The sequence below is a fragment of the Nothobranchius furzeri genome, chromosome 16 (assembly GCF_043380555.1).
Source record: "Nothobranchius furzeri strain GRZ-AD chromosome 16, NfurGRZ-RIMD1, whole genome shotgun sequence".
NCBI lineage: Eukaryota > Metazoa > Chordata > Actinopteri > Cyprinodontiformes > Nothobranchiidae > Nothobranchius > Nothobranchius furzeri.
Genome location: NC_091756.1, coordinates 24,283,807 through 24,310,722, shown reverse-complemented (window position 1 = coordinate 24,310,722; position 26,916 = coordinate 24,283,807). Strand labels below are relative to the sequence as shown.

Sequence of the window (26,916 nt, the reverse complement as noted above, 5' to 3'; positions counted from 1 at the left end):
GAAGACAAAACATTGAAACAAACATTCTCTCCCAAGGTTCCTGCACTCTCTGTGAAAGCCAGACATCAACATTGTTCACTCTGAACAAGTGAAGACTCCATGACTTTTACAACTCATCAGCTTACAATGATCATATGAGATGAATGAACAAGATGTTTAAATGAAATTTTTGAATGATCTGTGCTTAAATCAATGATGGCTTTAAAATGAATGTTGTTCTTACAATGATCCATTTATATCACAAATCAGTATGTGTTTGATTTAACAAGTTAATCATTGTTTACCTCATACACATTACAATAAGGTACATATTAAGGTTAAAAACATCTTTGTGTCTTAGGAGGGCGTGGCTTTCTGATGGATGTTGGTAAACACTCAGAAACATGTCAAATTCTGATTGGCCAAACTTGGCCAGAAATCATTACAAAGTAGTTTAATAAAACAAGAATTACTTCCTGATTAATTCAGTTTCTCGCTGACCCTTGAACCGGCTGTTACGTTTTAACTTGCTATGCTTCCCCACTCCCTTTAAGAAGCTAGGAGAAAAGATAAGAACAGATGAGAAAGAAACTTGGGTATAAAAATATTTTCCTTATTTAATTAAAACACACTGTTTTTGTTACACAGGGTACACTTGTTCTTGAGGCTGGAGGTTCTAACAAATACCACTAGACACAGCCCAACAAAGAAAAACTCCCGAGTCAATAAAAAGGTAGTAAAGAAAAATCACAGCTTATAATTAAAAACTGGAAACTATAATCAACAGATTTCTGGTTGCTTTTCAAATAAAACATTTACTTAAGTTGGTTCAGGTTGCTAAGAACTTCTATAAGCAAAAGGCTCTCCGAAGCCAAACAAAACGAGCCTTTTAAAGAAAGGAGAATAATTAGCTTTCTGTCTAGGCAAAGATACCAGTACAAAGAGTTGGCAATAGATACTAGGAACCACTGACTCAGGCTAAGGTGGAATACCATGCAGAGGCTTTCCTCTAAACCAGTGGTTCCCAACCTTTTTCCCAAGGGACCCCATTTTTACCAGTAAAATTTTTGACAACCCCCTCCCATTCTCTCTTCCAGTACAAACTTTCCAAGTTTAGGTCCTCCACCACCTCTCTTACCCATGGTGTCCCACAAGGTTCTGTGCTGGGGCCTCTACTCTTCCTCCTCTATCTGCTTTCTCTTCAGCACATCCTGGGCTCCTTCAAAGGAATCTCCTACCATCTTTATGCAGATGACATCCAACTGTACATCTCCTTTAAGCCCCATGAGATGTCTAAGCTGCAGCTGTTACACACCTGCTTAGACTCTATCAAAACCTGGATGGCTGGGAGCTTTCTTCAGCTGAATGAAGATAAGACTGAGATCCTCATCTGTGCCCCAGACAGGCTGGTTCCCAAAGTCAGAGACTCTCTTGGTCAGCTTGCTTCCCACACCAAACCTTCCATCAGGAATCTTGGCGTGACCTTTGACCCAGCTCTCACCCTGGATTCTCATGTCAGTTCTCTTGTTGGCTCTTCCTTCTTCCATCTCAGGAACATTGCTAAGCTGAGTCCCATTCTGTCCCGCTCTGAACTTGAGACAGTTCTCCACACCTTCATCTCCTCACGCTTAGACTACTGTAACTCTCTTTTCACGTGTCTGAGCAGAACCTCCCTGAACCGTGACCATATAGGTGACCATATAGAGCTATTTCTGGTTAACATGGTGACTTTAAGGTTACTTTGGTGACAATTCCTAGCTGCCTCTACACTATTTTATATATCCATGTAGATGAAACTGTCTTAACTAAATTGTAACAAAGTTTATTTTGGACTTTTAGACAGCAGCTGCATGGACACCCTTCAGAACCTCTTCTTCAACCTACTTTCAACCTTTTTATTGGATGAGGACAACCCTGACAGCATTTTTTGTTTTTACTTTTATCATGTCATCCTCCCTTTGTGTGTTTTTTAGTTATTGTAGCAAGTTTTTGCATAAGTCCCAATGGCTAAATGATCATAACAATGAAATCAGTAAACTCTGGGTTTGCCATCCTCCCTGAGCAAACATTTGCAGTCAGATGGCTTTATGGGTGGATCCAGGATCTCCTACCCACCATGTGCTGATGCTTGCATGAAGGCCTTGCATTGAACCTTGCTGTTATAGAGTGATCTTTGGTAAATCAAATATTTAAGTGTGTGCCATTGGTAAAGGCTTAGCACTAATGATCTGTTATCTAATATTTGATGATACTTCAGAGAAAGGTGTGGGAAACCCAGCAACATGTTTCTGCAGGTCTAGCTAGCACACTGTTAGGTTACTTGTTCTGCTCTTGTTCCGCCTTTCCCTGGATCCACTGTTTTTCTTCTTTCCTATTCATTTTCTCTCTTCCTTACGTTTTAATTTTTTTTATTCACAATTTTTTTTTCTCATTTTAAACATATCTAATCATTTTTTGAAATATTCTTTATACTTTAATTTTTTGTTTTTGTTTTTTTAAAGCTCCCCATGATTTTTATCTTGAGAGGCGCTAAATAAAAGATTGTTTTCTTTCTTTTAGCCACACCTAGTCCTGACTTTTGTCAGATTCTTCATTTTCACTTGACATCTCAGTTTTTCTTCTCATGTTATGTCCCTTATTTTTCAGACAAAACTCGGCCTCGTGATGTGTTGTACTAGCTTATAGTCAATGTAAAATACACCACATAATGAAAGTTAGAGAGACCAAACCAATAGTTGTGCAAAACTTACCTCAAGACTCGATAAAAGAACAGCGTAGAGTCTCCTCTACAGAGTGACAAGTCCTGAGTGAGACTACGGCTAAAACACCTCTGCACTTTATTTTGTTATTTGGTGACAACAGAAAAAAAAACTGTTCACAAACTGTGGTCCCCGCTCAGACATATATAAGCTTCAGATTTTCGGTTTGAGTCAACACCACATAATTTTATGATAATTTAACAAATTTCTGTCAAACTGTTTCTTGAGTCCATCATAAGATCCATTTGCTTATGCAGTCACCAGTGCCTGTATTTATGTTTGTATACACGAAAAATGTGGCTTCTGGGAAAATAAACCCTAAACATGTATGAACAAATGGCTCTTTAAAATGTATTCTCTTTGCTTTCTGTAAAAGACAGCAATTAAAAAGTCTAGATAGTCTAAACCAGGAGTGCTGAATACATGGATCACTATCAACCAGTCAATTTCAGCAGCAAAGGCTCACATTCGATGACGTCTGGCACGTTGAAGAGGTGTTCTCTTCACGGATGAATCTCGGTTTACATTGTTCAGGGCAGATGGCAGACAGCGTGTGTGGCGTCGTGTGGGTGAGCGCTTTGCTGGCGTCAATGTTGTGGATCGAGTGGCCCATGGTGGTGGTGGGGTTATGGTATTGGCAGGCATCTGTTGTGGACGAAGCACAGGTGCATTTTATTGATGGCATTTTGAATGCGCAGAGACACCATGATGAGATCCTGAGGCCCGTTGTTGTGCTGTACATCCATGAACATCACCTCGTATTTCAGCAAGATAATGCACGGGCCCATGTTGCAAGGATCTGTACACAAATCTTGGAAGCTGAAAATGTCCCAGTTCTTGCATGGCCAGCATACTCACCAGACATGTCACCCATTGAGCATGTTTGGGATGTGCTTGACCGGCGTATACGACAGCGTGTACCAATTCCCACAAATATCCAACAACTTCACACAGCCATTGAAGAGGAGTGGACCAACATTCCACAGGCCACAATTGACAATCTGATAAACTCTATGCGAAGAAGATGTGTTGCACTGCATGAGGCAAATGGTGGTTACACCAGATACTGACCTGTTCTGTCCCCAGACCCCCAATAAAGCAAAAAAAAAAAAAAAAACTGCACATACCAGGGTGGCCTTTTATTGTGGGCAGTACACTTGTGCACTACTCATGATGTCAGATCAGCATCTTGATGTGGCACACCTGTGAGGTGGGATGGATTATCTCAGCAAAGCAGAAGTGCTCACTATCACACATTTAGACTGATTTGTGAACAATGTTTGAGAGAAATGGTATTATTGTGTATCTAGAATGAATTTTAGATCTTTAAGTCCGTCTCATGAAAAATCCGAGCAGAAACGAAGGTGTTGCTTTTATATTTTTGTTGGTTGTAGATACACATGCACAAATCTACACACACACACACACACACAGAGAGAGAGAGAGATCTTTTGAGATTTTACTCTCTCCATACCTTAGAAGCACTAAAATAAAATCTAAACAACAACTGTAGACAGAACCTGTCAGAATTTTCCAATCCTTTACTCCTCCAATAAAAGATTAACTATAATTATTTCAGAACACTTTTTCCTTTTCACACTGCTTTTAAAACACTGCACCAGACTCATTGACACAATTACTGATCAGAGAAACTTAAACATGACATGCAACATTGGAAAGTGCACTATTTTGTTGTTTTTACAAATGAGGCCCATCTTATTTCTAAAGAAGCTACTTTGGCAACACACAAACCCGACAGAACACCAGAAGCCTGTGAAACATGCGGTGTGTGACTAAATCTGTAGCATTTCATCTCATGCTAGCATATTTCAGATAATCATTTGACTATAGTCTCTTAAGTGTGTGTGTGTGTGTGTGTGTGTGTGTGTGTGTGTGTGTGTGTGTGTGTGTGTGTGTGTGTGTGTGTGTGTGTGTGTGTGTGTGTGTGTGTGTGTGACACACATTAGTCACATCAATTGCAAGCCGAGGAGACAAGCAGCAGAGAAATCTGAACGGTGGATTCTGAGAAGTTCAAGCGGAAAGTATCAGAGCTGTTCAGAAAAAATGGTCCACATTTTCCACATTCTGTGTTATATTACTCTGCAGATGATTGTGGGCCTATGAGCGACTCTGATCAGCAACTCCCACGGATAGCCCATGTCTTTGTGACATTCACGTGCCGAGTCCTAAATGCAATGGTTGCCATAGAAGCAATGCGTTTCTGCACCCCGGTTGTCTACTGCAGGCGTGTCTGTGAAAATACATCTTGGGTTCACTTCCGGAGTCTCGTTTTGCCACTGAACCTCGGCTTGTATTTTCCCCAGGAATCTGCCCCCACGTCTTTTTAGTGAGAGTACATGAAAAATTTGTATTTGGTTTGATTATTAATTTAACATACAGCAGCTAGGGTAAGAACTATGAAAATAAACACCTGGAAATAATAACTGAAGCTAATGTTTACTTCTTAATTAGGAAAACTTATTTAGAGGGGTGGGGCTTAAAATGTATAGGGAGTCTAAGTCTCCTTCCTCTCCGGTCGGCTCATGGGTCCACGGAAGAATGGAAAAATGAATGCAAGTCAATGTGGCTAAAAGAGTTGTTTTCTATTCCTCTTTGCCTTACGTCCTAGATCACACGTTATACTTTAATTTAAAGTAGTGGTAACAGCCTCCTCAGAGTCTTACTCCACCCACATTTCATATTTGAAAAATGCGGCCCAAAGAGGCGTTTCCTGTAAGACCGAGAAGGCGGAGCTACGGCCGTGATTGACATACTGAAATTTGAATACAGATGGCGACGGAGAGCGACACTAGCTCAGAGCAGTCATTCGAGGTGGAGGACTTTTCCCCACCTTCTTCCCCAGAGGATAGGGAGGAGGGCTTATTGGGGGAAGCAAGCGGTCCTGAACCGTATCTTTTTGAGCCACTAGCTCGTGAGTTGTCAGAGGCCCCTGGAGTCGAGCCAGCAGGAGTATCAAGGCATCGAATGGGTCCAGTCTCTGAGTGGTAAGTAGCTTTTAGCCACAGCTAGCTATATTTAGCTTAGCTAAAAGTAATATTGTATGACTGCCTCAACAGGTGCACCTGCGGCCACTGCACATCATTGTCTGCCAGAGAAAATGTGTGCTGCAGAGAAACGCCCAAGGTATAAAAATAAAAGTACCCCACCATGAGAAAAGCATTCTGTAATGTACACATTTGTTACACAATCACTAACATCATACTAATATTGAACTCTTATAGCCCTGATATCAGTTGTTCTGTCATAGGTAATGCTCAGGTGTCAGCAGGTGGGTGTAACCTCCTGCATAACAGAGCATCCTGGTTTTGAGGCTGTTGCTCTGAATCCCTACGTGTTGCAGGCAGTTTATGGCACCTTTCTGCAACTCTATGGGGAGATGCAGGAGACTACGCTCAACAGGTAAGACAACTGTCAAATTACTTTTTTTATGAATACTTTATAACTCATACCACCTCTTTCTCAGCTGTTACAGACATCTGGCGTACCGGAATGTGGTCAGGTGGTGTTGGGGTTACCTGGGACAGCACGTTCGTGTTGTGATCCCGTCATGCGCTGTCTCCAGAATAAGGCAGGAGTTCCCAGAAGACGGTGCATACAAAGGATTCCTCCCTCCTCTGAACTAATATATATTTTTTGGATTAAATAAATGTTATAATATATATTTCCTGTATTGATTCCTGTCAATAGAAAGCTGCATAAATCACAAAACGGTAAATGCACTTCTTTACACTTTGACATTATTTATATATACACACATATAGCCACACACTTTCAAATGAGCTCTTACAACAGTAAGGTTCTAATTCGGGGTTAATTAATGCTGCTGTAACAAGTGAGTTTACACCCTGTGTGATTAATGAAGTCTAATCTAGAGCAGGTTCAATTAGGTAAAAATGAATGATAATTTAATAAATGTGATATATGTATTTATACACATCAAAATATCAATATAATTGTATTTAAAAAGACACAATTGCGCTTTAAAGATAACATTTATTATAGCTACTACTAAGACAATGTTAGATTACAATCTGATCATAACTTTCATGATTTTTGACTAAACTAAACCACAAGCAGAGATTCTGGAGCCATGTGAGGATAGGTTGGGCCAACAGTGATGTTTCATAGGTTCCTTAGACTGGAGGTAGCTTTCACTGTGATGACAAACGTGGAGATGGATCCCGGGAGCACAGGTTTTTCTGTTACAAGATCAGGAGGCTCTGAGGAAAAAAGTAATATTAGTATGACTAGTATGACTTACAAAAGCAAGACTGGTGAGTTTTGCTATGTTACATACGGCCAAGATTTTCAAGTTGTATGGGAGCCACAGAGCAGAAAGGTTGTAGAGATCAATAGACATCTGGGAGGTGGACAGCATGAGTCACGAGTGGATGAGCATAAAGATCCATAATGACGACAGGTAACTCCTCTGTTGTACAGTGGTGTGCAGCCTGGCTGAAGAGGAGAGAAGGAAAAAACACACAGAGTAGAGTACTAACTAATAATTACAATCTCTTGTTGTGTAGCTCACCTTACGTGCACTTTAAAACCTGGACCTGTGCCTGCTCACAGCATCCCGTTTATCTGGTCCTTCGAACTGGGCACAGAGCGGTTCTGGAACCGGAATTTTGTCCGAGTACTCCTGATATGGGAGAGGATCCACCACCACAGAGTCGAACAGCAGGTCCATAAGCTTGTGCACATATACTGGAAAAGGGTTTTCAGTATTACAATAGCTCTCCATGACATCATTTTGGTTTTATCATACAATATCTGACATACATGAGGTTGGATTGGTCTTCAGGGCTCTCACTGTGCAGTCTCCACGTTTGTACTTTGGGTACACTACAGCATATCTCAGCTCACTAGTTGCTGTTGCTGCATGTGAGCGTGCTGCATTTTCATTATAGTGCATTGCAGCAATTTGTAATCTGAAATAATCAAATAAACAAACCATGTAGATTTGAGGCAAAATTCTATATTTCATGCTAAAATTTGAACAATTAGAGGCATTAATTTGAACATTTGTTGTATTCATTACCTAGACAGCATTCCTTTGAAGGAGAAGACTTGACTTTTTGGCGTAAATCTGATGATGAGACTGTGGAAAGCCTCCAAGGTGGATGTGTGGTACTGAGGGCTTATCTTCTCTACGTCCTTCACAAACCGTGGAGCTAACAGAATGGCAGTGAGCTTCTCACATGATGCTGTGCCTACGTAGAAAATGTTAATTACAAAAATTACAATTTGATCAACTTTAGAATGTTGCTATTATTTCACTGAGAAAAAGTTACCCATAGCTGACATTTTTAGATGACAAATGTATGAAAGAGTGACTAATAGTGCTGTAGACAGGTGTGGTAATTACTTACGGCATTTTAGTACATATGTCAATTATGGCTGTTCTGCCTAAAACCATGAGTTGTGTGGCGCACTCTTGTGTTTAAATTTCTGCACAGCATTTTATTCTTAGTAATTAATTGCTGTTGGCCAAATGGTGGTGTGTGACCTTAGCAGCTACAGGTGACGTCTGTAACTCTCATGCTCCAAAAATATTTCTCCATGTTGAAGGAGGTGAAGACAAATATTCTGTTGTGGGGTGACTTGTTCTAAATGTAAAGAAACCAAACAGTAAAGGCTCAGCTGTAATGAGTACATGCTACACTTACTTGGTTTGAGCCACTGTCTTGCCTGTTCTCCATCCAGAGGTGCATGCAGACAGCTAGGGAACAGGGCGTTGTCATGGCTGTGCACATTTTGGATGTGGTTGGCAACTGAAGTCCACTTTGCTACTGCCTCCTGTCCTGAGGAGGAACTGGATGCTGACCAGTAGAGGTGGTTCACCACACTTTCCTTCCACAGTCTCACATCCTGGGTCGTCTTTCTCTTCCCCAGCTCTTCGATTTTCTTACCAATTCCTGGAGAGCCAAATAGACCCACATTTAAAATAGGTAAAAAAAATCCTGTAATATTCACTATATACATCCCCAAAGATTACCTTTTCCCATGTGCCGGGGGTCAAAGTAGTGACTGATTTCCTTTTTTTTCCTTCCGCAAATACTTCTGCACTCCTGTGTGGCGGTCAGTCACGACTTGCTGCACATCGACCCCCCTCTCCAAGTGTGCTCAGACTTCTCACAAATCCCTCTTTCTCCATTCGCACACTATTTCCAACTTCATTGCTCTGAAAATAAACATAATTCTCCATTGAACTGTGAATAATTAACCATGAAATGTGTTGGAATCATCAGGTAATGTTGTACCTGTACAAGTTGGATATCAATAACTTTGTTTCTTTTGAGATCCATCATGGTGTAGCTGCCATATGTGGCTGAGTGTCCTTCAAGAAATGCAAGTTATTACTTAATTTACATTTGATAGCAAAGGAATAAAATAAATAAATGTAAACATATTCACCAGGTGAATCAGCTCGCATGTCACCACCAAGAGTCACAGGTCCAGATTCAGTAGCCTCCTGGATGATATCAGCTTGCTCTAGCTGCCACTGCCAGCTCACTGTTGGAATTAACAGCTTTGCCTGATGCCGATAGAATGTCTGCTTGGACAGTCCCTGCACATTGAAGGCACCCAGAAACTAAAATATGAAAAGTTACGTCATGAAATGAGAGACACACAGACCTTATCAAAACTAACCTAAACAGTTTTGGCCTATACCTTAGAAATCTGGCTAAATGATGATCCTGTGAAAAGGACAGCAGCACAGAGCTGGAGGTTTCCTGCTGGGATGCTGTTCACCATAGGCTGACTGGACCACTCATTGTAGTGCTCACAGCATGAACACCGTTGTGTCACACGGAGCAGTGTGCCGACTGTTGTCGTGTTCACAACACAACGACCGGTACAAACGGGACACCTTCTGAACAGCCCCAGCAACTGTTTCTCATGAACAATGTACTTCTTGTCCTTTTGTGGATGGACCTCAGTGAAAGAGCTGTATAGAACACATACATTTATATATATGGTCATATCTAAAAAATTCTAAAATGTTATAATTTTTTTTTACCTTGAACAGTTCACTGAGCTTGCACTGTCATTGAGGTGGAAGCTGGGATCAACAACAGACACCTCATATCGTGGTCTTTTCAGGGGTGTGGACGCAGCTCTGGGACTTTGTGGAAGATGAATTTCCGTCACGGTCCCTGTGTCACAAGACACACTGCGGCTGGGAGCTCTAAACTGTGTGGCTATGTAAAATACAAAGAAGCAGCACATTTATAAATGTTTAAAATAGCATAAAATCACGTGTAACAATAATCTGCAAAACAAATAAAAACTAGAAGGTAATAATAAAATGTTTACATAGAAGATTATTAAAAATAATTCACCTTTGCTACGTCGATAAGGCTTTACATGAGCCTGGACAAGTGCATTTTTGCAGATTACTAAATCAGTCTGACAGCCAATGTCTTGGGTAGATTTAGCCTGAAAAAAAAAAACATTGTTGTTGGAGTTTATAAAGTCATATAATATACAAAAGAAACTGTCCGAAATATATATACAGGCGCTTTATGACATTCCTAGTGTGTGATCGTTATTATAACGTAAAAGTCAGTCACATATGATGTGAAGAACCTGAAATGCGACCTCCTGAACAGAATTCCTCACAGAACCGGGTTAGGCTTTGGTGTAAAGCTGGATTTCACGCTGTAATGCTGTCTGTCTAGTGCTGCGTTAGAGCCACTGCAGAATTACCGACTGACACAAAAACAACCCGAATTTTCTCCGAGCCTGACAGAAATAGTCAAGTGGACCTTTTTGTCGGCCAGGGCTTTGAGAAATGTTCCGATTCGCCGCTGATTCTAACCTTACATCCCGTTCCACATTTTGTGAACTTGACAATTTAGCCCGACGGCAGTGCAGGCTGATATTAGCTAAATGGAGTGAACCACGTCTCTCAAACTTTGCATTTAGGTAGGGACTTGTCTTTAGAAGATGTTAAAACGTTTATTTAGCTTACTCACCTCAGACTGGAGCCCGCCATGGTGGGGGAGCAGAGTCGGTGGGCTGCATCTAATTCGTGGAAGAGCCACGGTGGGCACGGTCTCCCTCTTCAAATGGAGACGTGCAGAATAACCCAGTTCAAACTCCATCATGTTGGCGAAGGAATCGCGGGTAAAATGCTGGTTGCAGACTACAGCACCAGGCGGGAGCTGACTGTTTTCCAGTACACCGATTGCGCGCAACCACTGGCGCCTAATTTCTAAGTCCAGTGGAAAGGAGTGCAACCCCACAGAGCTACCACAACCAACTACACTACACCTTTTAACCATACTAACACTATATGGAACACTAAACCCAAATTACTTTCCTAATAAAACTAACAGCTAAACACTAACTAAACTACAATATCTAACAGCCAAGCTAACACTAAATAAGTATGTATAACACTAAAAGCTATGCTAAAGACTAGAATATGCTAATGATATATGCTAATGCTGAACTACCGCTAACCGTCCGACACTCGCTTGCAAATCCAACTCCCAACTCGCCACAAGGCGTGGCCGAGACTCTCGTTGCTTTATAACTTTGGCACAAGAGCTGCTACGTAGTACTCTACTGGTTTACGTAGTATCTTACTCTTTAGCCATTGGCTAAAATTTATTCAAAATGTGTCAAATTCTGTGTTTTAAGCTGAAGGTGGCGCATTACTGTGGTTTTTAGGCTAAATAATTAATTTTTAAAGAAAATACACCAAAATGCTAAAATAATGAATACACACATTTAAAACACTATTAGACACTCATTTATACAGTTCATCAGCAAAAAAAAAAGTTAATTTAGACGTTACTTGCTCTTTAATTGAAAAGATGGGTGTTTCGACCACGCAGTCACAAAGATTTATCAGCTTGAAAAAGTTCGTAAGCATGGGATACACACACACACGATGTAACACTCTCAAAGTCCCCGATTCACGCACACCTCCACACACACTCCCTTACCAGAAACAGGCTCAAAACCTCCAAACTTTAGCCAAACAATCTCACACTTGCCTTTTTTCCTTTCTTCAGCCGAACTTTCTCACACACTCAGAGCTTGTGGCTCACACGCACACGGCCACAACGAAACGGCAGCCGACCCACCTCAATCAACACACACACACTCGAATGAAACAAGACAGCAGCCGAACCAACACACACCGTGAAACGGCAACCAATACACTTCTACCGGAACACACCGTCCCAGAACTTTAGTCAAACAATCTTGTTTCTTTTTTCCAGTACCTCTACATTCATACTTTCTCATACATGCACAGAACAGAACGAACAGGACAGGATAGGACAACACCGAACCTGCAGGTTTTATCACACACAGAGAGAAGCAATGAATCGGCAGCCGACACAACGTTCCCAGCCGGGTTTTTTAGAACTTCAGCACAGATTTAAAACCACAATAAATGCAACGTCCACTCTGGGACAACCGACACCAATGTTCAGATACCAGCAACAATTCACAGGACCACAAAGATCTGCTTAACCAGAAGTAACAAACCCGATCAGAAATGGGATGCAGCCCCGATACCAGATGCACAACAAATTACGAATAACACACAGCAAGGCCGAATTTAGACCGACTTAGGATTCTTTGGCCAAATGTAGTGGTGATTAATTTTAGTGTACCTTCGACGCACCATAAAATATTTAAACAATCCCAGCGGCAGTGTGATTTTTAGCAACAAGCTTCTCCACTCGATACCAGCACATGGACTCTGTGCTGTGTGGATATATTTGCTTATCCACTTTAACATGGCTACACCTCACTTCTCATTGCAGTGCTGCAGGCAGGTTGCCATCATCTATCCAAGCCAGTATACATTTCACATACATGGTCTATAAACCCAAGACGAGTTGGATGCGCAGACTGAGACTCGCTGAGAGAACATCCCAATGTACTTCCATGCAGACAGAGTTAAACAGAATCTATCAAATCCTTCCTGTCGGCAGCTGCAAAAGGAGTATGTGCCTATGCCAAACTGCGATTGGCTTCTTTAACGCAGCGCTGGTTTAGTAACGGTTTTAGTCGCTCCTGCACATTCACCTGTAATTACCACCCACAGCACTGCGGGACGCCTGTGTGCGCAGACACAGACTAATTACAACCTCCTAATCCCAAGGCCAGGACTACAGCCACGGCTCACATTCCGTGCAACCCTTACGGTTCACATGTGCAACCCCTAGCTGGACACGAAAATGTCTTTTCGTGCGTGAATGTCAGTCACCACAATCAGCTTAAAACCACACTGCCAGCAGTTAAGGGAAAAGGTGCAAACTAATTAGGTACTTACTCTCCTCTGCGTGGTAAATTCGTCCTGAGTTCAGGAAGGTGAGTAGCCTAGTGAACTAGACCAAATTCTTGCTTTGCAAAGAATGGTCTAGGCATGCTCCATTGGAACCTCAGCAGCTCCTACCAGGACTCTGGCTAGCCAATCACAACTCTCTAGAGGGGTTTCAAACACATAAAGAGCTGTGATTGGTCCATAATGGTGGGCCAATCCTAGTGCTCTATCTGCTTAGTGAACAAATCACAGAGCTTTATCCGCTTTGTGGGCCAATCAGGGCACTCTATATGCCTGGTGGGTGGGATGATGCAACAGAGTGAAACAAGAGTATGTCACATTCATTGTCCAGTAGCATGCGGAGATCATTTGAAAGACAACGGTAGAACCCGCCCCACAACCGAGAGCCGTCAATGGAGCGTGGCCAGACTAAATAATACATTTATTTAGTCTGGCTTGCCAGGCTAGAAGGTGAGAGCATAAATGGAATCTGCCTGCTGGGCTAAAAAAGCCGGCCGGTGAAACAATTTTAGTTCCCGGGGCTTTGATGAGGTAAGTGGCGCCTGCACGGCTCCCCGAAGACAGCTTCCCACCGACGGCTCTGCCGTCCCGGGTTTCGGCACCAAATGATAGGTAATTTTTCATTTATCCCATATTACCTTAAAGGAAGACACACACAGAGGAATTAGATTGATTATTCATAATTTCCATGACCCTTGAACCTGAAATAAACACACATACACAAATAGGATTTCATTGTACACTGCGTTGCCGGGCAGCGGGGAGAGAGAATGACGACACAACTCCTCCAAGTTCCATCATCGCCTCTCCCCCCTTCCTTAGCTCCACCCAGCCTTTTATTCAAGTATCAGGATGGAGAAGGCGGGCCTTCTCGGGTTACAGAGGTACAGACTCATCTCCTACGGTTACCACATTCCAGAGATAATAGCACAGCAGGTGGCCTTACAGAGGACTCACACACAATCTTCTCAAAAGGGACATAAAATACAGAAAAAAAAAACTAACAAAGATGCATTTGTCTGCTCTGTCTTTCAAACTCCCGGTAAGTCAAGGCGGACGGTTGCTCATATTTGAGCCAGGTTTCTTTGGAGGTTCAGGAGTTTTCCTCTCCACTGTCGCTACATGCTTGTTTAATATAGGACTGCTGTAAAGTGTCTGCCTCAACAAGTCAGTGACTCAGTGCAACCTGCTGGGTTTCCTTACGTAGGAAACCTTTAACTCGTTGGCATGGTGAACTGACCACAAATGGAGTTTTTCTTTGTGAAGTGATTTGAGACGACTCTTGTGAATAAAATGAATTAAATTAAAGTCATTTTTTTTACTTTATGAATTCAGAAAAATGCAGTGTTGCATTCAACCCCAGGTTCCATTTGTTGTCTCTTTGGGATCGACACTCCACCCTCCATGCCTGATGGTGGTGGTCGGAGGGACTGGTAGTGCCTGTGTACAGGAGCCTCGCCTCTGACAGTGTGCCCCAGGGCAGCTGCGGCTACTATGTAGCTTATCGCCATAGTGTGTGAATGGATGAATAAATGAACAAGAGAGGGCATTTAAACTCGTCGTCATCGTCGTCTTCCTCTGCTTATCCGGGTCCGGGTCACAGGGGCAGCATCCCAACTAGGGAGCTCCAGACCGTCCTCTCCCCGGCCTTCTCCACCAGCTCCTCCGGCAGGACCCCAAGGCGTTCCTGGACCAGATTGGAGATGTAACCTCTCCAACGTGTCCTAGGTCGACCCGGGGGCCTCCTGCCAGCAGGACATGCCCGAAACACCTCCCCAGGGAGGCGTCCAGGAGGCATCCTGACCAGATGCCCAAACCACCTCAACTGGCTCCTTTCGATCCGGAGGAGCAGCGGTTCTACTCCGAGTCCCTCCCGAATGTCCGAGCTCCTCACCCTATCTCTAAGGCTGAGCCCGGCCACCCTATGGAGGAAACTCATTTCGGCCGCTTGTATCCGCAATCTCGTTCTTTTGGCCATTACCCAAAGGTCATGACCATAGGCAGGGGTGGACTGGCCTATCTGGCATTCTGGCACTGTCCCGGTGGGCCGCTTAGCCAAGTGGGCTGCTTGCTCAGCTTGGGCCGATACTACTCCACAGTTGGTGATCTGCAGAACATTAGCTACATGGTAACTGGAAGCTAACAGAGTTTTTCCAGGCATTTTTAGCAAGAAAAACCCGGTAGAGCGATGACGTAGGAGTTGTTTTACCGCGTTAGCATGTAGCTAATGTCCAGCTGATCTCCGCGCGTGGAGAATGAGCTGATCTGGAAGGCCAGGACTCCCGGCCGCAGTGGTCTGGCCCTGCTTGTAATTTAACAGTCCCAGTCCATATTATCTCACATTCAACCTAAAGACGAGTCCACGAGCGGCAACACCCCCCACCCCCACCACTCTACCAATGGGGAGGGCCGACTAAGGGCCGACAATTCGTAAAAATGCCAGGGCTGAATTTTGGTCCCAGTCCACCCCTGACCATAGGTGATGATTGGGACATAGATCAACCGGTAAATCGAGGGCCTGGCTTTCTGGCTCAGCTCCCTCTTAACCACGACAGATCGGCTCAGCGTCTGCATCACTGCAGATCCAGAACCAATCCACCTGTCGATCTCCCAATCCCTCCTACCCTCACTCGTGAACAAGACCCCACGATACTTACACTCCTCCACTTGAGGTAGGACCTCTCCCCATTTAAACTGAAATTCAAAATTAGATATAATGAAACTAAATTTTAATAGTCCCATCTGAATTCTAAATAGGCTAGACGATAGCCACCTCTGGTTAAATTCTGAATAGACTGAATGTCTAATTGTTGCCCCTGAGAGCATGGATCCTCTAATAGGTTTGTCCAGACCTCTGCAGTGAGGCTCCTAGTTGGCCCAAACAGAAAAGCTCCCATCACTCCTATTCTGATGCCTCTGCACTGGTTACACATTACCTGTAGAGTTCCTTTTGGAATCCTGACTACAACTTTCAGGGCTCTACATGGTCATGCCTCTCCCTACATTACTGAATTGTTAAAGCCTAACCCCTACCGCACACTGGAAGCATCAGCAGTGCGGAACAGCAGCACCATTCGCTGCACTCCACTGCACACTGGGGAAAGTCCCAGCTGCAAAGCGGCTTCTCCACTGGGCTCCTCGCTCAACTCATGAGATCACAAAATCCATCGAGACTTCTGCCATCCTCTTCGGTTAACTCGCAAGATCACAAAATCCCTCAAGTTTGTGCCCTCCGCCATTAAATCCAAAAGAAAATCACTTTTGATATCGCTGTTTGATGTCATGTATGATTTAGTTCTTCTCCACTGCCAGGATTAAAGCCATGAAAAACACACAGCTGCACGTCTGGAATGAGACAGGGAATAAATAAGCCAGTAGGTCACTTGTATTGATGTAAGCAGATAAAATATGAAATCACATTGCTTCAACAGATTTATATTTTTAAAATTACCAGGGCTTTTACACTGAAACCATATGTGATTTCCTGTCTAGCCCTATGTTAACTGCAGAAATTGTCGCGTCCCAGAAGCAGCTCACAGCAAAAATAGTACCCAATCCTATTTTTAGCGGTGTGGTGCGGTGTGCTGCTTCTGGGACGCACCTAAAAATTGCCACGTCGCAGCTGATTTGAATCACCCCCGTAGACTATAATGGATTCTTGTTATCTTGGCCGACCGGTCCTTAGAAGCATCCAGTTAGCAGAGTAACGTCACAAACCAGAGCACAGGAGAATGGTGTTCTTTTCTTTGTTTTTTGCTGCGCAGACTTCTACATCCCCCACACACCTCCTCTCTTCTCAGTGAAAACAGCTTTTATACATCTCCCTAATTGGGATGAACCGTCACCTAAAACCTCAACACTAAATGTAAAAGCTAATAAATATATACACAATCATAGTTACTTTAAAATATCTACATTCCATTCATTTCTATAAATGAGCACTGCTTAACTTACATCAATATTTCTCACCATATTATAATAACCCAATCACTCTTCCAGTCCTCCTCTTGTTACATCCCTCTGGAACCTATAAAAGATCCACACGCCCTCCAGGACTATTTTGCTCACAACTGCTGGCAGGAAGCAGAAAAGTTAAGCACACGCCCACAACACAAATGTTTGCTCCACAGCCCTTTCCATGTTCAGCTCTTCCCATCCATAAATACCATACTTCCCATCTTACTGGGTCACCTGCTAATCAATATACAAATAAACACCTTCAATACCTCATGAATGTGTCCCATTGCAATTATAAGTATAAGATCAGTAGATCTGTCCGGTGTTCAGGTGTGGCAGTGATCCACTGTCACAATTCTATCTGAAGCAGTGACGTTTCGCTGCCGATCCGCGCCACTGATGTGTGCAGTAAGCTTTATGCTCCAGACCGTGCCCTCAGGTCCACAAACCAGAACCTTCTAGAAGTTCAGGTGATCACTCTTTCCAGGCTGGGGCACCCCAATTTTGGAATGAACTTATGTTATTGTTACGTAGTAATGACACTCTGATCACCTATGAAATCAGCTTAGGACCTTTTTTAAATAGCTTTTGCTCAAATGTTCTGTGTTTGATCCTCTGTATTTCATTTATTTTAGGATCTTTTTAAATGATCTATCTTCATTTGTAGTGTGGCAGAATTAAAGGATTTTGCTCTGCGGGTTGGTCTAGCCATGTAGCCTCAGCAGGTCTACTGAATTATTTTGTGTCTGGCCAATCACAGCGCTCCATCTGTTTATAAAGATGAATGGGTATATTTATTTGTGATATTTATTTGTCCAGAGCTGTGATGGAGAGAGAGGGCCTTGGCTCTGGAGCAGTGCTTGTTTGAAATGGTCTTGGCACAAACTTTGGATGATCTAGACTTGAGGTTTTCCTTGAGACATGAGCACTGAGGTACTTAAGTCCTTTATTTAGAAAAATAATGTATTTGATTCATTTTCTTCTTCTTTGATAGTGTACCACTACTGCCCCATTGATTGATTTCCGTAGTGATAGATACCTGATTTTCATTGCTCTGATTGGTCCTAGCGCTGGTCAACTGCGTGTGGAGACAGCGTGAAACTCAACTGTAGATTTCGCCCCACGAATGAACTCTTGCTATGGGTCATGTCCAGTGGATATTTTTCCATATTACACCTTTTTTGAAGAGAAAGTGTAACAGTTTTACTCTGAGCATCCTTCAAATAAAGCCACTGCTCTTCCTCATTAGAAGGAGTTAGCTGACGGTGTTTAGGCATCTGATAGGGATACCTGCTGGCCATCCTCCTCTGGAGGTTTTCCAGATGTGTCCCACCGGGAGGGAACCCAAAACTGTTTATGTCCTCTGGCCCAGTCACTGGATGTCTTGAATTCACTCCTAGACCTCGATCTTGATCTTGAAGAAGCACTGGAAAGTGGAAACACTTGAAAATTCCCACATTTACAAAACCTGGCTTCAGTCCAGCAGTGAAAGTTAACTTGTTGGCATTCAATTCAGTTCCTGCCACTGTGAAACAGGACGTTGCTTTGAACACACTCTCCACAGAGGCTTTTGTGACATTTAAGAACTGGGGCCTCTACAGCTCAGTTACTGGGACATATGTTTACCGTTCACATGTGATTCATTCACCATCAAGACTCACTTAAGCATGATGTCACCGACCAGGTCTTTGTTTTCATCAAAACAGACTGAGGTCACCAAACAAGTCTCTGTTTTTAAAACACTGAACAAATCATACACACCAGAAACCCTAGGCTAGTGTGTATGGGCCCATTATATTAAAAAAAGTTCATTTCTGTCATTTTTACATGAGCTAACTGTTGCATCAGGCATGTGTAACGCTGCTACGGAACAATTCAAATCATCTAGAAAAGTAAATTCAAAAAGGGAGTGACCATGACATCATGGTGTAAACGTCACTCCAAAAATACCCTGAGTGTCACATCAGAATGAATGAGTGAAAACACAGAAAACAGAGGAGTCATCGTCTGAACCTCACAACAAGTCAACCCTCCTGTTTTGCATCGTTTTTACAGTGATGTTTGTGTTTTGAGGTTCGTTTTTCTTTAGTTTCTGGAAAGTTTAGTCATGTTTATTTCATTTGGTGATCTCTGAACTTAGTGGCCCTTTGGAAGGTTTTAGCTCTTAGAGCGTTTGAAAGGAAGGAAACAAACTATGTGTGCTCCTTTTTGTTTGCCCCTGTTAAAGAAGGTAAGACGTTTCTTAAAGGTGTACAACAACCATTTAAGCAATACATTTGCAGGGGTCTTTAGTAGGAATGTTTATGTTTATGTTTATTTATTTAGCAGACGCTTTTATCCAAAGCGACTAACAATTTATAACCTATAGGGCACGTTGTGATCTGTGTGTAAATCAGGGTGGAAAATAAGTATTTGGTCACTTCAAACAAGGAAAATCTCTGGCTCTCACAGACCTGTAACATCTTCTTTAAGAAGCTTTTCTGTCCTCCACTCGTTACCTGTATTAATGGCACCTGTTTGAAATCATTATCTGTATAAAAGACACCTGTCCACAGCCTCAAACAGTCAGACTCCAAACTCCACTAAGGCCAAGACCAAAGAGCTTTCGAAGGACACCAGGAAAATAATTGTAGACCTGCACCAGACTGGGAAGAGTGAATCTACAATAGGCAAGCAGCTTGGTGTGAAAAAATCAACTGTGGGAGCAATTATCAGAAAATGGAAGACATACAAGACCACTGATAATCTCCCTCGATCTGGGGCTCCACGCAAGATCTCATCCCGTGGGGTCAAAATGATCATGAGAACGGTGAGCAAGAATCCCAGAACCACATGGGGGGACCTGGTGAATGACCTGCAGAGAGCTGGGACCACAGTAACAAAGGTCACCATCAGTAACACACTACAACGGCAGGGAATCAAATCCTGCAGTGCCAGACGTGTTCCGCTGCTGAAGCCAGTGCATGTCCAGGCCCGTCTGAAGTTTGCCAGAGAGCACATGGATGATACAGCAGAGGATTGGGAGAATGTCATGTGGTCAGATGAAACCAAAGTAGAACTTTTTGGTATAAACTCAACTCGTGTTTGGAGGAAGAAGAATACTGAGTTGCATCCCAAGAACACCATACCTACTGTGAAGCATGGGGGTGGGAATGTCATGCTTTGGGGCTGTTTTTCTGCTAAGGGGACAGGACGACTGATCCGTGTTAAGGACAGAATGAATGGGGCCATGTATCGTGAGATTCTGAGCCAAAACCTCCTTCCATCAGTGAGAGCTTTGAAGATGAAACGTGGCTGGGTCTTCCAACACGACAATGATCCCAAACACACCGCCCTGCCAGCAGCCGTAAATCACTACAGAGGGTGGTGAAAGCAGCAGAGCACATCACTGGCACAAGGCTTCCTGCCATTCAGGACATTTATCTCCAGCGATGCCTCCGGAAAGCACACAGCATCATCAAGGACCACAGCCACCCAACGCATCAGCTGTTCTCCTCGTTACCATCTGGCAGACGTTACAGGAGTCTGCCTGCTCGGACTACGAGACTTAAAAACAGTTTCTACCACCAAGCCATACGACACCTCAACCATTACACTTAAACACACACAACACAGGATACAGATGTTAGCCTGCAGCTCCACAAGTAAAATTTAATCTGCACTGGTTACCTCATTTTAATGTTACTACTCACTTTTTTTAGATATATTTATATTTAGTCATCTATACTTACTTATCTATTTAGTAAGCTTTTACTTTTAGCATGACTCTCTAATATTTTGCTTTTACTGTATTATACCTTCTTCTTGTTTCTATTGTATTATGCTGCTGAGAGACCGCTGCTCGTCAACCACATTTCATTGCAATGTTGATCCTGTGCTAACTTGCATATGACAAATAAAACTAAACTAAACTAAAGGAGTGGCTCCGTAAGAAGCATTTGAAATTCCTGGAGTGGCCTAGCCAGTCTCCAGACTTCAACCCTATGGAAAATCTGTGGAGGGAGTTGAAAGTCCGTGTTGCTCGGCGACAGCCCCAAAACATCACTGCTCTCGAGAAGATCTGCATAGAGGAATGGGCCAAAATACCAGCTACTGTGTGTGCAAACCTGGTAAAGACCCATAGTAATCGTTTGACCTCTGTTATTGCCAACAAAGGTTATGTTACAACGTAATGAGTTGAATTTTTGTTATTGACCAAATACTTATTTTCCACCCTGATTTACAAATAAATTCTTTAAAAATCCTGCCATGTGAATTCATGGATTTTTTTCACATTCTGTCTCTCACAGTTGAAGTGTACCTATGATGAAAATTACTGACCTCTGTCATCATTTTAAGTGGGAGAACTTGCACAATCGGTGGCTGACTAAATACTTTTTTGCCCCACTGTATATAGCGCCAAATCACAACAAGAGTCGTCTCAAGGCACTTCACATAATAAACATTCCAATTCAGATCAGTTCATTAAGCCAATCAGTAAAAAGTTTCCTATATAAGGAACCCAGCAGGTTGCATCAAGTCACTGACTAGTGTCAGAGTCTTTACAGCAATCCTCATACTAAGCAAGCATGTAGCGACAGTGGAGAGGAAAACTCCCTTTTATCAGGAAGAAACCTCCAGAGGATCCTGGCTCAGTATAAGCAGCCATCCACCACGACTCACAGGGGATGGAGAAGACAGAGCACACACACACACACACACACACACACACACACACACACACACACACACACACACACACACACACACACACACACACACACACACACACACACACACACACACACACACACACACACACACACACACACACACACACACACACACACACACACACCCCAAGTAGTGTTTCTATGGCTACATTGTGATTTCTTAGTAAATATGGTGAGAGATAAACTTTATTGTATTTATCCTAGTGAATCTATAATTAAACGGGTAAACTAGTAGTAGCACATCCAATGTCAGAGAAAGCAAAAAGCCATTATCAGGAGAGGGAGAATGTTTAAGTGGTTAGCAGCAGTGTGCTGCTAGACGATGGCCCCCACCATGAGGCCACCACAGCTCAGCAGAACATCATTGTAGCTTCTTCTGGGGAGAATAACACTTAGAGAAAAAATAAAGTTAACAGCTGAAATAGCAGAAAATAATACAGTTAAAGAGCAGATAGTAGAAGAAAGTAGTAGAGTGTGAAAAGTGGTCAATGTGTCCTCCAGCAGTCTAAGCCTATAGCAGCATAACTACAGAGATAACTCTGGATAACCTAGCCTTTTAGATGGAGGCATGTTGGAGGCAGGGCAAGGGAGAGCCGACTGTACACTCCACCTCCCTCTACTCCCCCACTTGTCCAGACCTAGGCTAACATCAGATTTTAACCAGATTAATCAGATTAGGCCCTATCAAGTAAAAATGTTTTAAGCCTATTCTTAAAAGTAGACAAGGTGTCTGCCTCATGGACTAAAGCTGGGAGCTGGTTCCACAGGAGAGGAGCCCGATAGCTAAAAGATCTGCCTCCCATCCTAATTTTAGATATTATGGGAACCACCAATAGACCTGCAGTCTGAGAGCGAAGTGCTTGGTTAGGAACATATGGAACAATCAGATCACTGATGTATGATGGAGCTTGATTATTAAGAGCTTTACATGTGAGAAGGAGGATCTTAAAATCTATTCCTAATTTAACAGGTAGCCAATGTAGGGAAGCTAAGACAGGAGAGATATGATCTCTCTTTGTAATTCTCATCAGAACTCTAGCTGCAGCATTTTGGACAAGCTGAAGACTTTTAACTACATTCTGTGGACTTCCTGAGAGTAATGAATTACAGTAATCCAGTCTTGATGTAATAAATGCATCAACTAGTTTTTCAGCATCACTCCTGGAAAGGATGCTTCTAATCTTAGCAATATTTCAGAGGTTGAATAAGGAAATCTGTTCAACGTGGGATTTGATTGACGCCCTGGTCAAAGATAACACAAAGGTTCTTTACTTTGTTCTCAGAGGCTTTGCAGTTTCCTTTTCTAAGGTTCATTCCACACCTGTTCATCTAAATTAACTTGTTTTTCTCTGCTCTCTCTACCATCAAATGCTCTTCTCCAAGAGATCAAGACCTGGCTGACACAACCAGTGCAAACCCTGAGAGACCCTATGGTGGTGAAAAAGTTACAGACACATCATCTTTTATTCTAAAATGTGTATTGTCTGGCTACACAGCAAAACCTACACCCCACATGTGAACCGCTTTCTCAATAAATCTTGCAAAAACGCTCAAGATCAAATGTGAATTCAGCATGAACAAGCGTGGAAGATGAGGAGAAGCATTTGGATTCCCATTGCTCCGTGCTGAGCCCCCCCCCCCCCCCCCTCCGCCCCCCACCTTTTCTTTTCCTTTCTCTTTCACCTCTGTCTCCGTGTCTGGTCGGAATTACAAAGCATTCAACAACAATAACAATAAAGTGTTAAGTATCAGGCATGACATTAAAAGCAAACGCTTTGATGCTCCACCAGAGAATAAATCTGTAAGGCTTGTCACCAGCATTCAGACATCAATTCTGCTTGCTTCACAGCCAGACGGGACACGGTAAAAAAATAAAAATAAAAAATAAAAATAATAATAATAATAATAATAATAAAATGTGTATTGTCTGGCTACACAGCAAAACCTACACCCCACATGTGAACCGCTTTCTCACTAAATCTTGCAAAAACGCTCAAGATCAAATGTGAATTTCAGCATGAACAAGCGTGGAAGATGAGGAGAAGCATTTGGATTCCCATTGCTCCGTGCTGCAGCCTTCCATCAGCTGGCTTTCTGATTAGCCACATGTTACATTTGACAGGCTGCACATTTGTTTGACCTCAAAATCAGTTTAAAACATTTCAACATGTTCAGCTACCTTGATTTGTGATCAAGGGTGTACTCCTGGGCAGAGCTGAGTGCTCTTAACACACCACACACAGCAGGAACATCTGCTAAGATTATCTTTAGAGTCATGTGTAATGATAATAGAGGGTAAATTGGGTAGTAAATTGCTTGAATAATATTTATATTATTACCACTACTTGTGACCAGTAAGTGGTGATACTCTATTTAACTAGAATATCACCTGCTTGGTCTGATTGTTTTAGTTAGAAGATTCTAAGATTATTTTATTCATGAAGGGATCACACACACGTCGCTTTGATTCATGAAACAGTCAGGTTTATAAACAAAGTAAGAATTTATTTTACAAACACTTAAGACTTGACAAATGGTTTAAACTATTATACTGTGAGTGGATGCGAACTAAGACGGTGTCTGAAAACTATGTGTGAATATTGTATTCAGAATCTCCGTTTCTCAGAGCTGAGTTCTGGATGGAAAGAATTTGGTTTGCATATAAGCTATAAAGATGATATCAGAACCACATTCAGACACTATCTGTGTGTCTACTTTACCCGGATTAAGAGACCCTCTTGGTGGATCTGAATGTGAAAGGTCGGATGACCGCTGGCACCGGAGGGCTGTAGAGGACCGAGATGCCGGTTCTTTCAGTCCAGAGATGTCTCTCGGGTCACGACAGATGGATGAAACCAAGCGTCGAAAAAATAACTCTGAAGGAGTTTTGAGTCAGCTTTGTTCTGCAGGAAACTATCTGGTTGTTCAGCTTCGCAGGTGTGAAAAAGGTTAAAGGTTTTGACAACTTGTCAAAATCCTTCTGGTTAGAGAGGTGCTAAAGATGGCCGATCTGAAGCTCGCTCTAGAACTGACAAATCACCCCAAAGTCATCTAGTTTTAAAGAATTGATACTAAAACTATCATTGAGCATGGCTGCGCAGTGGCGCAGTGGTTAGAGCTGTTGCCTTGCAGTAAGTCCTAGGTTTGCTTCCCAGCCTGGGTTCGATTCCCGGCCTGGGATCTTTCTGCATGGAGTTTGCATGTTCTCCCTGTGCATGCGTGGGTTCTCTCCGGGTACTCCGGCTTCCTCCCACAGTCCAAAAACATGACTGTTAGGTTAATCGGTCTGTCTAAATTGTCCTTAGATGTGTGTGTGTGTGTGTGTGTGTGTGTGTGTGTGTGTGTGTGTGTGTGTGTGTGTGTGTGTGTGTGTGTGTGTGTGTGTGATTGTTTGTCCTGTGTGTCTCTGTGTTGCCCTGCGATGGACTGTCTCTCTGTCCAGGGTGAACCCGCCTGATAGCCCGCTGGAGATAGTCACCAGCCCCCCCCCCCCCCCCCCCCCCCCCGTGACCCCACATGGACAAAGCGGGTTCAGAAAATGGATGGATGGACACTCATTGAGCACAGATACATGAACATTTCATTAGTTATAATTATAAATGGCAATATTTAATGATTATCTTTAATTATAAAATCTTCTTTCTTCTGGGAATAAAGGAGTTTACTTTAAAAGAATTCCTCTGTGATGGACCTTGAAGGACAAGTGTGAGGAAGTAGGCTCTGATTAAAGGGGCTACGTGCAGACTCTCCGACTCCTGTCAGGGGAAAATACAGTAAGATGTGTCATAGCCAGGGTAAGTTGACCTGGCTGTGCATTTGACCTGTGGGATCTCAAAATCAGGCCATTCATGACGTTACACATGCATCACTGTTTTTGAAGTGACAGATAATGTTTTAATGATTTTCTACTTTTTCTTTATCTCTCCAAACATGACGGTGGAAAACGCTTCCCATGAAGAATGATCTTACACAGGCTGAAATCTGTTCGCAGATGATGAAAAATAAACATGCAGTCACACTTTCTTCATGCGCCTCTCCTTTCCAGACCACAATGATGAAAGCAGCGTAAAACCCATGCCATCGTCCTCACACACAACCATTTCTACTTTAAATTCAACAAGTTCAGCCTTTGTTTTAATCTAAATTACAGTTAAAATTGTTTATTGTCACGGTTCATATAAGTCCAGGAATTTATGCTATATAAAAATATTGTGACTGTTGTGAAGAATCACTGTATTTTTTGGGCTTTCTCTTACAAACTGGAATCGTTTTATGACATAAGGCCAGAGAACTGATTTACGGTTCAAATCAGAAGAATCTCAGCTTGTTAAAACAATTCTGCTGTTTCACATGACTGCAGAAGACTTGTTAGACTCGTGGATTTTCATGATGTGCGGATGGAGATAAAACAATGTTTTAACAAGGAAATCTACAGTTAAAAATGCCTTTAATGGAAAATAATTATTTCTGACATACATTAAATGTCCTTAAGCAAGGCTTGTTCTATCGCCCAATCCTCACCTGTGGTCATGAGCTTTGGGTAGTGACCGAAAGAACAAAATCACGGAAATAAGCGGCCTAAACGAGTTTTCTCTGTGGGGTGGCTGGGCTCAGGCTTAGGGATAGGGTGAGGAGCTCGGACATCCGGGAGAGTCTCGGAGTAGAGCCGCTGCTCCTCCATGTTGAGAGGAGTCAGTTGAGGTGGTTTGGGCCTCTTGTTAGGATGCCTCCTGGACGCCTACCTAGGGAAGTGTTTCAGGCATGTCCTGCCGACAGGAGGCCCGCTGGTCGACCCAGGACACGTTGGAGAAAGTACATCTCCGAACTGGGCTGTTGGAGGTTGCCGGGGAGAGGACGGTCTGGAACTCCCTAGTTGGGATTCTGACCCACGACCCGAATAGGTGGAAGAAGATGAGACGACATTTTAAATTTAATCTAAATATAAACTTAATTTAAGCTCATTTACAGAAAAGTATTGATCTATAAATTAAGGGTGTTCTGATAGCTAAACAACAGTTATTGTGTATTTTCAGTGAAGCAGAGATTTAAATTTCAGCATTAATGTTTTGACATGAGATATGAAAAGTTTGGACAGTTTGTGTATTTCTTTATAAAATAAAGACTGAAAAACATGGAGCAAGTTTTTATTTTTGGCCGCTAATGAAAGTAAGAG

The 26,916-nt window shown here is 42.7% G+C and overlaps 1 protein-coding gene and 1 long non-coding RNA gene across 2 annotated transcripts; one reads left to right on the top strand and one right to left on the bottom strand.

The window, feature by feature from the left end:
• The first annotated feature begins 5,384 nt into the window (after positions 1-5,384).
• On the top strand, positions 5,385-6,420 carry LOC129166522 (P2X purinoceptor 7-like). Its single transcript, XM_054748997.2, has 4 exons — positions 5,385-5,743; positions 5,816-5,882; positions 6,007-6,158; positions 6,223-6,420. The coding sequence occupies exons 1-4, from the start codon at positions 5,529-5,531 to the stop codon at positions 6,380-6,382; spliced, it is 594 nt and encodes a 197-aa protein (XP_054604972.1). The 5' UTR covers positions 5,385-5,528; the 3' UTR covers positions 6,383-6,420.
• Positions 6,421-6,479: 59 nt separating this feature from the next.
• Positions 6,480-7,461, bottom strand: LOC139063484 (uncharacterized). The gene is made up of 3 exons (XR_011516840.1): positions 7,291-7,461; positions 7,057-7,214; positions 6,480-6,979 (listed from the first exon to the last, which is right to left on the bottom strand). It is a non-coding gene; the product is annotated as an uncharacterized lncRNA (long non-coding RNA).
• Between the last annotated feature and the right edge of the window lie 19,455 nt (positions 7,462-26,916).